Source organism: Xenopus tropicalis, chromosome 2 (genome assembly GCF_000004195.4).
Source record: "Xenopus tropicalis strain Nigerian chromosome 2, UCB_Xtro_10.0, whole genome shotgun sequence".
Classification (NCBI taxonomy): domain Eukaryota; kingdom Metazoa; phylum Chordata; class Amphibia; order Anura; family Pipidae; genus Xenopus; species Xenopus tropicalis.
The window spans coordinates 174,914,328-174,928,640 of record NC_030678.2 but is presented as its reverse complement, the minus strand read 5'-3'; the positions used below and the strand labels follow the sequence as shown (position 1 = coordinate 174,928,640).

The 14,313-nt window shown below is 43.7% G+C and overlaps 1 protein-coding gene and 1 pseudogene across 1 annotated transcript in view; one reads left to right on the top strand and one right to left on the bottom strand.

The window, feature by feature from the left end:
• The window catches only part of LOC116406442, a 954,163-nt pseudogene that overhangs the window by 494,920 nt on the left and 444,930 nt on the right, over positions 1-14,313 (top strand).
• Positions 1-14,313, bottom strand: part of c2cd3 (C2 calcium-dependent domain containing 3) — a 46,941-nt gene that overhangs the window by 6,375 nt on the left and 26,253 nt on the right. The window contains 7 exon segments of the mRNA NM_001079259.1: positions 938-1,898; positions 2,740-2,951; positions 3,182-3,346; positions 5,290-5,423; positions 6,482-6,648; positions 7,509-7,573; positions 7,684-7,822. Of these exon segments, the coding sequence (NP_001072727.1) occupies positions 938-1,898; positions 2,740-2,951; positions 3,182-3,346; positions 5,290-5,423; positions 6,482-6,648; positions 7,509-7,573; positions 7,684-7,822 (1,843 nt within the window).

The following is a 14,313-nucleotide window of genomic DNA, read 5'->3' as shown; positions in this document are numbered from 1 at the left end:
GCCCCGAGGAGTTCCTTATAATATATAGTGAATAAAGTACCCCCTATTGTAACATATAGGGATATTATAAGTGACAGAGGAGTTCCTTATAAAATATAGTGAATAAAGTGCCCCCTATTGTAACATATAGGGATATTATAAGCCCCCGAGGGGTTCCTTATAATATATAGTGAATAAAGTGCCCCCTATTGTAACATATAGGGATATTATAAGCCCCCGAGGGGTTCCTTATAATATATAGTGAATAAAGTGCCCCCTATTGTAACATATAGGGATATTATAAGCCCCCGAGGAGTTCCTTATAATATATAGTGAATAAAGTGCCCCCTATTGTAACATATAGGGATATTATAAGTCCCCGAGGAGTTCCTTATAATATATAGTGAATAAAGTACCCCCTATTGTAACATATAGGGATATTATAAGCCCCCGAGGAGTTCCTTATAATATATAGTGAATAAAGTGCCCCCTATTGTAACATATAGGGATATTATAAGTCCCCGAGGAGTTCCTTATAATATATAGTGAATAAAGTGCCCCCTATTGTAACATATAGGGATATTATAAGTCCCCGAGGAGTTCCTTATAATATATAGTGAATAAAGTGCCCCCTATTGTAACATATAGGGATATTATAAGTCCCTGAGGAGTTCCATGGCCATATAAAGGAAACTTCAAGGTGATATATATATATATATATATATATATATACATACACACACACAAAGTATATATGTATATATTATCAGGATATCTCACACTGTATAAGGGGTGGCACTGGGGTTATTATGAGACCTGTTGGCATATAAAGTGTGGCACTGGGGCTCTCCTGGCAGACAGTGGCTGTAAGCTTAGCACCCCAGTTGACTATAAATGGGATATGAATAAATGATACATGCAATGACTCCCGCATGTTTGAGACGGAAGGAAAGGATACAAAAGGTTACTGGGTGGCACTTGGGGACTCTCAGACCCAGCAGGCTGCTCCTCCTCATCAATATGATGCATGTTTCCCTCTAAAGGCTCAGAACATGGATAATCTGTTTCGGGTTCATCCTGTGGTGGAGAACAGTCCGGTTCGCTGGCACCATATGTGATGTGTTCCGACTCATCAGAACCAGAGGACAGTGCAGAAAATACTGTCACTGGATCTTGTTGTTCTTCCTCTGTTCTATTAGCTTCTGGGTCTCCGTCCATCTCCTGACTCTCTGCCTCAGATTCTGCCTCTCCCAATGCTCCTTGCTCTGCTGGATCTACAGACAATTGTACCCCGACTGTCTCTGCCTCGCTACCGGAGCTACTACTGATCTTTCGGACCCTGGACCCTTCAGCTAGTACCTCAGAGTCCGTGGATCTAGCAGAGTTGAGGACACTACTTGGGTCATTCTGATGGAAGGATGAGAAGAAATCCGTTATTACACGGTTGTTCTCCGCAGCCAAAGGATTCACTGGCTGGTCTTGGGGATGATCCATAGAATCTGAATCCCTTTCGGACAAAATACTGGACCAGGGACTGGTTCTGTCCGTCATGGTGGTTATTTCATTGAGAGTCCTTGGTTCTATCACATCTTCCTCATATTCTTCATCACTACTTCCATGGATTATGTGTTTATCCTGCTCTTCTTGATGTTTCTCTGCAAATAGGTGCCTTTCTTTCTCATCCATGTCTGTTCCTATAAACTCCATCAGCTTTTCCCCACTAACATTAAGGGACCCTAATGGGGAAAATGGGGGTGTGTCACTGCGCTGGCCCTCCCTTTCATAAGCTTCAGATCTCTCTGGAGCCATCGGTTCCATATTGTCGACCTGCTGGTGCTGAACACTGGTTTGCCCTTGTACATCCAGCCTCTGCTCTGTGCTGGAAAAAGCCGGTGCAAATTTAGGGATTCCCTGGAGACCTGAACACAAAAAGAATTATATATCAAAAAAACATAAAATCTCAATATCTGTAGCCTCATCTTAATCCTGTATAAAAATCATCGGTTACATTGCCAGTTTTGGGGTATCAGGGCCCTTTTAGATTTTGCTTCGGGTGCCCTTTAATAGAAGGAATATTATGAATCTGACACCTTAAGCTTCATTTATGAAAGCAGCACAGTGCAGTGAACACAATTTGGCATAAAGGAGAAGGAAAGGCATTTTGGCATTCTGCAGCCAATAGATTAGCCACATTAGAGCCACCTAGAATCCTATATTTATTCTGCAGAAAGCTTTACCATACCTGACTAAACAGCCCAAGAAGCGCCCTCTATTGGTTTAAGATAGCAGCTGCCATTTTAGCTTGGTCTCAGTAGCTTCCTGCTGCAGCTCTGGCTGCTGGTAGCTCAGATTACACAGCACAGTTGAAAGGGGGAGTAAATTCTGATGGGAAGGGGAGCGAATTCTGATGGGAAGTGGAGCGAGGAGCAAATTGAGCAGACCTGTGCTCTGAAGGATTTTTCTGAGAGCAGGAAGTCTGACACGGAAGAACATGTGTACAAAAGAGAATAATGGAAATCCTGTGTTTCTTTTGAGGACCCAGTGCAGCGTTTCTGCGAGTGCTTATGGCTGTATTTACATAGACCTTTCTGATAAAGCTACTGAGTTTGTACCTTTCCTACTTGTCTGTCTACATGAGTTTTGTTAATAGAAAGCCAATAAGAATCCTGCAAAACCTATAGTGCAAGGCTATAGAAATTCTTATTGGCGTTCATTCAGCAATGCATAATACATGGGGCCTACATGCCTACAATCCCTTACCTGTAATAAGGTTGCTGACTTGTGAGACCAGAAAACTAGACTTTTGCAGAAGCATCTTCGCGTCTGAATCCTCCTCCGCTGGCTCAGAATTCGGAGGCTGGACTTGTGGGATCTGCACGGATGCACATCTAGAGGTTTCGGCGTTGGAAATGGACCTGTAGAGCTTCTGGTTAAAGTATTTTTGGATTTCGTCAAGCTCACCCAGATTTTTCCTGAAAAGGATGAAGAAAGGTCATGTGGTCTGCATTGTGATTGGCTCCGTCTAAAATCTTGTTGCAGTGGAGCCAAAATAACCACCCACTTATTGCACCTACTGCTAAGGAGCAAGTCCGTGGGGTAAAGCACTTACTTGCCCTTTACTTGTTTATTTGCTGTACTGTATACAGTATACTATGTTATATAAACACACAGAAATGACTGGCGCCCTGACTGATTCGCTTACCTGAGAGCTGACAGAAGGGAGGAGCGGGAAGACTGGGAGAGAGAATCCAGACCTTCCACTGTGTGCGCGTTTCGCTCCGCTTGCTGCAGGGACTCGTGAAACCGACGCACGTTCTCCATGTGTTCCTCGTGCCGGAGGAATGGAAACAAAGGGCCAGAGTTTTCCCTGATAAAATAATCGTTATTATTAAGGGGAAAGTCAGCAGTCATATAGTTACATAGGGTTGAAAAAAGACCAGTGTCCATCAAGTTCAACCCATCCAAGTAAACCCAGCACACCTAACCCACACTAACCAATCTATACACTCACATACATAAACTATAAATACAACCACTAGTACTAACTGTAGATATTAGTATCACAATAGCCTTGGATATTCTGATTGATCAAGAACTCATCCAGGCCCCTCTTATAGGCATTAACAGAATCTGCCATTACCCCATCACTAGGAATGGCATTCCCCAACCCCCTCACTGCCCTCACCGTGAGGAACCCCCTACGCTGCTTCAAATGGAAGCTCTGTTCCTCTTATCTATAGGGGTGACCTCTGGTGCGTTGATTGTTTTTATGGGAAAAAAGAACATCCCCCAACTGCCTAAAATCCCCTCTAATGTACTTGTACAGAGTAATCATGTCCCCTCGCAAGCGCCTCTTTTCCAGAGAAAACAACCCCAACCTCGACAGTCTCACCTCATAGTTTAACCCTTCCATCCCCTTTACCAGTTTAGTTGCAGTCTCTGCACTCTCTCCAGCTCATTAATATCCTTCTTAAGGACTGGAGCCCAAAACTGCACTGCATACTCAAGGTGAGGCCTTACCAGGGACCTATAAAGGGGTAAAATTATGTTCTCATCCCTTGAGTCAATGCCCTTTTTTATACAAGACAGCACTTTATTTGCTTTAGTAGCCACAGAATGACACTGCCTGGCATTAGACAACTTGTTATCAACAAAAACCCCCAGATCCTTCTCCATTAAGGATACCCCCAACTCACTACCATTCAGTAGATAGTTTGCGTTTATATTATTCCTACCAAAGTGCATAACTTTGCACTTATCAACATTGAACCTCATTTCCCAGTTTGCTGCCCAGTTATCTAATTTTGTCAAATCGCTCTGCAAAGCGGCACATCCTGCATGGAACTTATAGTTTTGCACAATTTTGTGTCATCAGCAAAAATAGATACAGTACTGTCTATGCCCACCTCCAGGTCATTAATAAACAAGTTAAAAAGCAAAGGACCAAGGACTGACCCCTGCGGTACTCCACTAACCACACTGGTCCAATTAGAAAATGTTCCATTTACAACCACTCTTTGTACTCTATCCTTCAGCCAGTTCTCTATCCAATTACAAATATTATGTTCTAGGCCAATATTCCTTAATTTGATCATTAACCTTCTGTGAGGTACTGTATCAAACGCTTTAGCAAAGTCCAAGTAGATGACATCAACTGCCATTCCAGCATCGAGGTTCCTACTCACCTCCTCATAAAAGGCGACTAAATTAGTCTGGCAAGATCTGTTACGCATAAAACCATTTGGCACAAACTAATAGTATTGTGAACTGCAATGTATTCAAGTACCCTATCCCTTATTACCCCTTCCAAAAGTTTTCCTACTACTGATGTCAGACTAACAGGCCTATAGTTTTCAGGCTGAGAACGGGATCCCTTTTTAAATAACGGCACCACATTAGCAATCCGCCAGTCTCTTGGCACCATGCCAGACCTCAATGAATCCTGAAAAATTAAGTGAAGAGGTTTGGCAATCACAGCGCTCAGCTCATTTAATACCCTGGGATGAATCCCATCCGGCCCTGGACCTTTGTTTCCCTTTACATGTTCAAGTCTCTTTTGAATTTCCTCCCGAGTGACCCACGCGTCAGTAGCTAAATTACTAGCACTGGGTATATTACAAGGGAAGCCTTCATTATCTGGCTCCTCAGATGTATAGACAGATGAAAAATAAGAGTTCAAAATTTCAGCTTTTTCCCCGTTCTCATCAACCAACTTACCCCCCCGTGATAATAAAGTTCATTTCTTATCATAAAGACATTTCTCAACTATGCAGAAAAACAAAATGGAAAACCAGTGGGGATAGAATGTACCTGTCAGACAGTTGATGATGCAATGTAGGGATATGGGGTATAAAGGCCGGCACCTCTGATTGGCTGGGATTGTAACTGAAGGAGCTGCAGAAAGCTGGCCTGGATTGGTAGGAAGAGGATCTTTGCGATGTGACCTGCACCAAACAAAATAGGTTCAAATGAGTTAAATTGGGATCTATATCCCCAAGCAATGTAGATCTCTATAAAAATTATATTGCATAAACAGCTCATATGTAAAACCCTGCTTCATCTAAATAAACCATTTTCATATAAATATACTTATTTAGCAGTATGTGCCATTGGGTAATCCTAAATAGGAAACTGCCATTTTAAGTACTAAGCCCCGCCCCCTGGGATCATAGGATTCACAGTGCACACAAACAAGCCAAGGCACACATACATGCTAGCCAATGAATGGGCAGAGTTCTGCCTTTTGCTCCCACACTACTTCCTGTTACAGTTAGAGCTGCATCACTTCCTGTCAGCTGATCTCTGAGGGAGCACACAGCCCATCACTAAATGGCGGCTCAAGGGAAAGGATGTAAAAGGGCAATATTTACTGATATATATATCTTCCAGTTGGGGGAGATTCTTTAATAGGCCACTTAATATAAACTCTGTTGGTTACGTATTCATTCTGGGGGTTTAGTTTCCATTTAATCCCATTTACATATGACTTTGTACCAGACCAAGTGAGCAAAGTGGAATTTTGAGAAGTTTTTTGGGAAATGTTTTCCCACAATGCTAAGCCTGCCACAACTGTGCCTGATTTAGTAAAAATACCACAAACAGCTTGGCAATCTGTCGCATATCAGACAAGACTGCGCCCAATGTGTCATTCTCAGTGTTCTACGTGCAAATGAGGCCTGCACCTGATTTTTTAGGTGCAAGTGTGCTACGCCTATTGGCACTGGGTGCAAAGGGAACCCTGAAGTTTCCACCTGGTCAGGAGGTGGCGCTAGTTAAAGGGTTGTGTCAATAGGGGCAGCAGCACCCATTTGCAACATTTGAGTCTGCCAGGAGCAGCACTCTGTAGTGTCTTTAAGTGAGGAGGCACCTTGTGCTATTTTTGGGCACATTCAGAGATGAATTGCCCCTTCAGCATATCAGTTGCACTGAGAAAGGCCATGCAACCCTGCTCAAGTATTACACTGATATAGAACAGTACGATGCTGCTGATACAGTCACATACCTTTGTTTTAAGATGTGCCACCCCTTCCAGCGGGGTGATGGAAACTTTAACCTGGCCTTGGCACTGCCCAACAAAATCCACAATGTTGTACCAACCACAGATTGACTGGAAGCCAGAAAGGAGTGGTGAGAGATCCACAGAGGCGAAACCCACAACTCTCTCGACATCTGTAAGATGGAGGGAAGCAGTTAGTGTGGGGCAACAGCATCTTATTATTGCCACCGATCATGATAAGGGGTGTTTACTTACAGCTCAACAGCTCTGTGATAAATTAGTTAATTAACAGAGAATTGTGAGAAAACTACACATGATGGATCAGGACTTGGGAGAAAAGTTTGGGGGACCCAGAGCTATGATTTAAGTACAAGCCTTGTTGCCCAGGACTGGCTAGCAAAGCAACAGCCCTGAGAGGGTAGCAGTGCCCTATATAATACTGCAGTGCACTGAGATCTCTGCCAAGCTCCCTGCCTTTATGGGTCCCAATGATTTAACCCGAAAGCAAGCACCCTTGGCAGACCCTTAGGGGATTCCATTTAATTCTCTCCCAAGAGAAGCAGGCCACTTTCTATAGGATCCTGTAGAAGTCACAAGAAGGGTAAGCCTTTGAGTATCCATCCTCTTCCTCAAAAATACAGTGACTTCGCAGTGTTTTTGAATTTCAGTGCCGGTAGAGGTATGTGAGTAGGTCTGAATCCCAAGCACCCAGAATATCAAGGTCTCAGAAAAGGCCACTGAATGCAAAATGTTCTTGAGTCCTTCACCACCTTTATTCTTTTTTTCTGAGTGTTTCTAAGCTAAACTGTTCCATGTTGATGAGTCCTTCACCACCTTTATTCTTTTTTTTCTGAGTGTTTCTAAGCTAAACTGTTCCATGTTGATGAGAAGCCACTTATACAGAAAAACCCCAGGTCCTATGCATTTCCCTATATGTATTTTAGCTTTCGTTCAATAGTAACCAAATGTCAGCAAATGCAAGTACAATACCCCTCGTCCATTACTCTAAGGAGCCTTGTACTTAAACGATTACCTGTTTTATGCCAGACTTTGAAAACTAATCTTTGCTGTGGGTCCAAGAGCAGTTCTTTATGGAGTCTACAGAAAAGAGAAAGACACAATTTGTTATGGGTTAATAACAGAATTCTGCAGGCTGAGATACCAATATAAACAGAGAGGACTATGGGTAGTGGGAGAGCAGAACATACCTTGCTTGGTGCTGGAAGTTCCATAATGGGGAGTCTGTATTTGCTATGACTGGGGTAGTTACTGGCTCACTACAGCCGGCCACAGGGTAAGAAACACAACAAGTCGGAGTGGCCGCTGCTCGCTCAGTCAGAGGGGTCCCTGTAATGCCAATCAAAACAAATGAGCTGCATCGTATTCCATTTTAACATTGTTCTGCAAGGTTTTATTGCATACAACTACTGTATAAATCCTCACATAAAGCAGCTCTCTACAAATTTTAGCTCTTCATGCCCCACCAGATGTAATTCATCATGTGGCTTCACACTAACGAATGCCAGAGTGATACATATGCACCTACAATGGCAACGTAAATGCGATTCACTCGCAACTAAGGGTTAAAACAGCCCATTCATTGAGAGACACAGAGGGCATGAATTATACTTGCCCCATGGAACCAGCTCCAAGTCACTTCTCTATTGCTAAAAAGCTATACAACACTTTATTAGGGAAGCATTGAATCCAGGATTTGGTTCGGGATACGGCATTTTTCAGCAGGATTCAAGTTCGGACAAATCTATGTTTCTGGTAGAACCAAATCCGAATCCTTAAAATCACATGACTTTTTGTCACATAAACACGGAAGTTACAAATGCAAATTAGCATTCGGTTCTGTGTTTGGCCGAATCTTTGGCAAAGGATTTGGGGTTCAGGTGGATCCTAAAACGGTGGATTTGGTGTATCCCTACATTTTATGGATCCTATTGTATCTGCAGTAGCTATTGCTTATGTTCCTTTAGACCAGTGGTTCTCAACCTGTGAATCGCGAGCCCTTCGGGGGTCGAACAACGCTTTCACAGGGGTCGCCTAAGACCATTGGAAAACACATATTTTCTTTGGTCTCAGGAATCATTTTATGGTTGGGGGTCACCACAACATGAGGAACTGTATTAAAGGGTCGTGGGCACAAGGAAGGTTGGGAACCACTGCTGTAGACCAATTCGGCATCTTATCTGCCCGTGTACGGTACCGTCGGATCGGGAACCGCATACATTGATGTAGTCCCTGAAATGACGGCACCTATAACCCAGGGCCAAAAGACTGAATTAGCATGATATCACCCACCCGTAGGTGAGGATATCGGGAGAAGATCCACTCGCTTGGCGACCTCACCAAACAGGTGGATCTTACAGTGAATGGCCACCTTTTTTTTTTGAACCTCAATAAGTTTCTGACTGCACAGTGAGTTTGGGAGCTGCTAGCGAGTTTTGCATGTAATCTAAAGTGTTGCATGTAAATTTAAGTGTATAGCAGGCGTTTAAAACAAAAAAGGCGTTTGGGGTTTACTGTGCATGCTGGGAGTGCTGGTTGAAAGGAGAAAGTAAGTGCAATTAACTAACTGCTGTGTGACTTGTAAGTGCTACCTGGCTGATTGAGCATACTAATTAAGGGGGTGGAGTAAATCTGGTAAATTCTCAACAGACATTTGGCTGTTTGGTTTGAACCTCAATAAGTTTCTGACTGCACAGCGAGTTTGGGAGCTGCTAGCGAGAGTTGCATGTAATCTAAAGTGTTGCATGTAAATTTAAGTGTATAGCAGGCGTTTAAAACAAAAAAGGCGTTTGAAACTTAAAAGGCACTATACAAGGGATTGCACTCGGGAGACTGTAAGTACCCAGTTGCAATATGAGTTGCAGTATGATTGCTGGTGTTACTCAGTGTGCATCTTGTCGCATGTATGTGGTCCTGGAGCAGCAGTTCCATGCAGCATTTACTTGTGAGAGATGCAGGTGGGTTTTCCTCTTGGAATCTGAGGTGCAGAATCTAAGGGGGGAACTGGCAGCACTGAGGGCAGCTGCAAACATGGGGGAGAACAGGAGGCTCACTGAGCAACCACTGGCAGGGGCCGGTGTAGTGGGGGGGGGAGAAGGGACAGTGGAGGTTAATGAGGGAGACAAATTTGTAACAGTTAAGAGGGGCAGTAGGGGGCACAAGGGTAGGGGGGCTGGTTCAAAGCTTGTACAAACCAACAGATTTGCCGCGTTAGGTGAAGATGCTGGGGAAGGCAGCTCTGAGCTGGCGTGTATGGAGCAGGCTGACTCTCAGAGCACCCTGGGAGCCGGCACCTCTAATACAGGTGGGGGGAGTAGTGCTAGGAAGGGAAGGCAGGTTATAGTTGTAGGGGATTCAATTATTAGAAAGGTGGATAGGGTAATTTGTCGCAAAGACCCTACATGCCGAACTGTGTGTTGCTTGCCTGGTGCTAGGGTTCGGCATGTGGTGGAACGAGTGGACAGATTGTTGGGAGGGGCTGGGGAAGACCCGGCGGTCTTGGTACACATAGGTACCAATGACAAAGTTAGAGGAGGGGGGGAAGTCCTCAAGAACGATTTTAAAAAGCTAGGTGCAAAGTTGAGGGCGAGGACTTCCAAGGTAATTTTCTCAGAGATATTACCTGTGCCACGAGCAACATTAAGAAGGCAGCGGGAGCTCAGGGAGATTAATGCGTGGCTGAGAGATTGGTGCAGGGAGGAGGGCTTTGGGTTTCTCCAGAACTGGGCTGATTTCTCAATCGGCTACAAGCTCTTTGCCAGGGATGGGCTGCACCTCAATGATGATGGGGCAGCTGCTTTGGGGGAAAAGATGGCTAGAGGGTTGGAGGAGATTTTAAACTAGGAGTGGGGGGGGAGGGTGCAGCGGGAAATTCTGTGGTAGACAGGATAGATGAGGTAGTGGGCATAGTAAGGAAAATTGGGGGAGGAGACTTGCTTCGGGATACTGATAATGGCAGGGAGGCCCATAAGTTGTTTACACGTCATTCTCATGCCGGAACCAGTATTAAATGTATGTTTACCAATGCAAGGAGTCTGACTGGTAAAATGGGAGAGCTGGAGGTACTGGCGTTGGAGCGGAAATATGATGGGATTGGTGTTGCTGAAACTTGGTTGAATGAGTCTCATGACTGGGCTGTTAATATTGGGGGGTATACATTGTTTCGGAGGGACAGGGGCAATAGAAAAGGAGGAGGAGTGTGTCTGTTCATTAAGCACGACTTAAAAGCAAATATTAAGGAGGAAGTGATGGGGTTAACAGAGGGAGCTGAATCCTTATGGGTTGAGCTTCTCACAGATAGTAAAGAATCTACCAAGCTAATTGTAGGGGTATGCTATAGACCCCCTAATGTAAGCGAAGAGGAGGAGGCCCAGCTCCTGTTGCAAATAGAAAAGGCTGCTAGTTTGGGGCAAGTGATAATAATGGGGGATTTTAATTACCCTGATATTGACTGGGGCAATAGTACTGCCAGGACAGTAACTGGGAACAAGTTTATAAACTTGCTGCACGACAACTTTATGTCACAGGTTGTTGAGGAGCCAACCAGGAACAATGCTATACTGGATCTAGTGATCTCTAATGACCCAGAACGTATAGCAAATGTGCAAGTGGTTGAACCCCTGGGTAATAGTGACCATAATGTTATTTCATTTGATGTTTGGTGCAGGAAACAAATTTACACGGGGGCAACAAAGACACTGAATTTTAGGAAGGCAAATTTTAGCTCCTTAAAGGAACAGTAACACCAAAAAATGAAAGTGTTTTAAAGTAATTAAAATATAGAGTACAGTTGCCCTGCGCTGGTAAAACTGGTAAGTTTGCAACAGAAACGCTACTATAGTTTATATAAATGAGCTATGTCAACAAGGGGGCACAGCCATTGAAGCTGGGAAAAAGGAGAAAAGGCACAGGCACATAGCAGATAACAGATAAGCTTTGTAGAATATAATAAGGTTTTATCTGTTATCTGCTAAGTAACCTGTGCCTTTTTTCCTGTAAATGGCTGCCCCCGTGGCTACACAGAAGCTTTATTTATATAAACTATAGTAGTCTTTCTGAGGCAAACACACCAGTTGTACCAGTACAGGGCAGCATTACATTATATAGTAATTACTTTTATACACTTTCATTTCTTGGTGTTACTGTCCCTTTAAGGGCAGCGCTTCAGGGCATAGATTGGGGCATTATGTTTTCTGATAAAAATACAGAGCAGAAATGGTTGTCATTTAAAATGATATTAAATCATTACTGTTCTCAATTCATTCCATTAATAAGAAAAAGTAGAAGTGTTAAGAATCACCCTATGTGGCTTAACTCTGAGGTAAAGAAGTTAATAGGGAAAAAAAGGAAAGCTTTTAAGAAATATAAGTCAGAGGGGACAGTAGCTGCGTTTAATGAATATAAACACTATAACAAGTGTTGTAAAACAGCAATCCGGAAGGCAAAGATAGAAAATGAGGAGCGCATCGCGGCCGAGGCCAAGACTAACCCCAAAAAGTTTTTTAAGTATATTAATAGTAAAAAGATGCAGGTTGAGGGTGTGGCCCCATTGAGTTATAATAACAATATGGTTACAGCGGATACAGAAAAGGCAGATGTGCTTAACCAGTTCTTTTCTTCTGTGTATACAGTAGGGGAGCCAGTGGGCCAAGTCCCACCCAATAGCTGCACTGTTGCCTCAGCTCCAACTACACAGTGGTTGGCACAGGATATGGTGCTTAAAGGGTTACACACGATAAATGTAAACAAGGCACCTGGGCCAGATGGAATACACCCTCGGGTACTGAGAGAGCTAGGGGCAGAATTGCAGTGGCCCTTGTTTCTGATATTCTCAGACTCTCTTTCATCAGGTATGGTACCTAGGGATTGGAAGAAGGCGAATGTCACTCCCATATTTAAAAAGGGAATAAGATCTCAGCCTGGCAATTATAGGCCTGTAAGTTTGACATCCGTGGTGGGCAAGTTATTTGAAGGCTTGTTAAGGGATCACATTCAAAATTATGTAGTGGAGAATGGCATTATGAGCAGTAATCAGCATGGCTTTATGAAGGACAGGTCATGTCAGACCAATTTAATTGCTTTTTATGATGAGGTAAGTAAGAAGCTGGACAGTGGGGGGCAGTAGATATCATCTATTTGGATTTTGCCAAAGCATTTGATACCGTTCCCCACAAACGACTGCTTTCTAAGCTAAGGTCTATTGGTCTTAGTGAAGTCGTTTGCACATGGATAGAAAACTGGCTACAGGATCGGGTACAGAGGGTGGTTGTTAATGGCACATTCTCTACTTGGAGTAAGGTTCTCAGTGGGGTCCCTCAGGGTTCTGTACTGGGTCCACTTTTGTTTAATTTGTTCATAAATGACTTAGGGGAGGGTATTATGAGTAATGTATCAGTGTTTGCAGATGACACAAAACTCTGCAGACCAGTCAATTCTATCCAGGATGTGACATCCCTGCAGCAGGATCTTGACCAACTGGCAATCTGGGCAGCTAAGTGGCAGATGAGATTTAATGTGGATAAATGTAAGGTCATGCACCTGGGATGTAAAAATATGCAAGCCCCGTATACCCTTAATGGGACTGCACTAGGCAAATCCATAATGGAGAAGGACCTTGGAGTCCTTGTAGATAATAAACTTGGCTGTAGCAAGCAATGCCAGGCAGCAGCTGCAAGGGCAAACAAGGTTCTGAGCTGTATTAAAAGGGGTATAGATTCACGGGAGCAGGGGGTTATTCTTCCCCTTTACAGAGCACTGGTAAGGCCCCATCTAGAATATGCTGTTCAGGTCTGGTCTCCAGTGCTCAAACGGGACATTATTGAGCTAGAGAGGGTCCAGAGAAGGGCAACTAAGCTGGTAAAGGGTATGGAAAGTCTCGGTTATGAAGAAAGACTGGCCAAGTTGGGTCTGTTTACACTGGAGAAGAGGCGCTTAAGAGGTGACATGATAACTATGTATAAATATATAAGGGGATCATATAATAACCTCTCTAATGTTTTATTTACCAGTAGGTCCTTCCAACGGACACGAGGGCACCCACTCCGTTTAGAAGAAGGGAGGTTCCATTTAAATATTCGGAAAGGATTTTTTACAGTGAGAGCTGTGAAGTTGTGGAATTCCCTCCCCGAATCAGTCGTACTGGCTGATACATTATATAGCTTTAAGAAGGGGCTGGATGGATTCTTAGCAAGTGAGGGAATACAGGGTTATGGGAGATAGCTCTTAGTACAAGTTGATACAGGGACTGGTCCGATTGCCATCTTGGAGTCAGGAAGGAATTTTTTCCCCTCTGAGGCAAATTAGAGAGGCTTCAGATGGGGTTTTTTGCCTTCCTCTGGATCAACTTGTAGTTAGGCAGGTTAGGTATAGGCATTATGGTTGAACTTGATGGACGTATGTCTTTTTTCAACCCAACTTACTATGTTACTATGTTACTATGTAACCGTAAAACCCTTTCTTCACCCAAAGATAAAGCGGTGCAGATATTCTTAAGAGGGCCATATATGCTCAGATCTGGATAGGAAGTTAGGTAGATTTTGGCCATACTGCAAGGCAATCTGGGCAGCCACGGAAAAGTCGGACAGCCCCTCCATCTGGTAATGGGTTTATTGGCCCGGATGGAAAATTTCCGTTGGCAAGTTGAAAGAAAGTAAAGAGGAGCCGCACTATTGGGGCACAATGTAAAGGCTGCACGTAGCAGGTCCCTGTGGAGCAACTGTCTTTTAAAGAAAAAGTGACTTTTATTTTACCCAGCGGCAGCACAGGCAAAGGCTTTTCTTCCACAAAATATATTAAGGGGGCACGGTGGGATATGAGAAGCA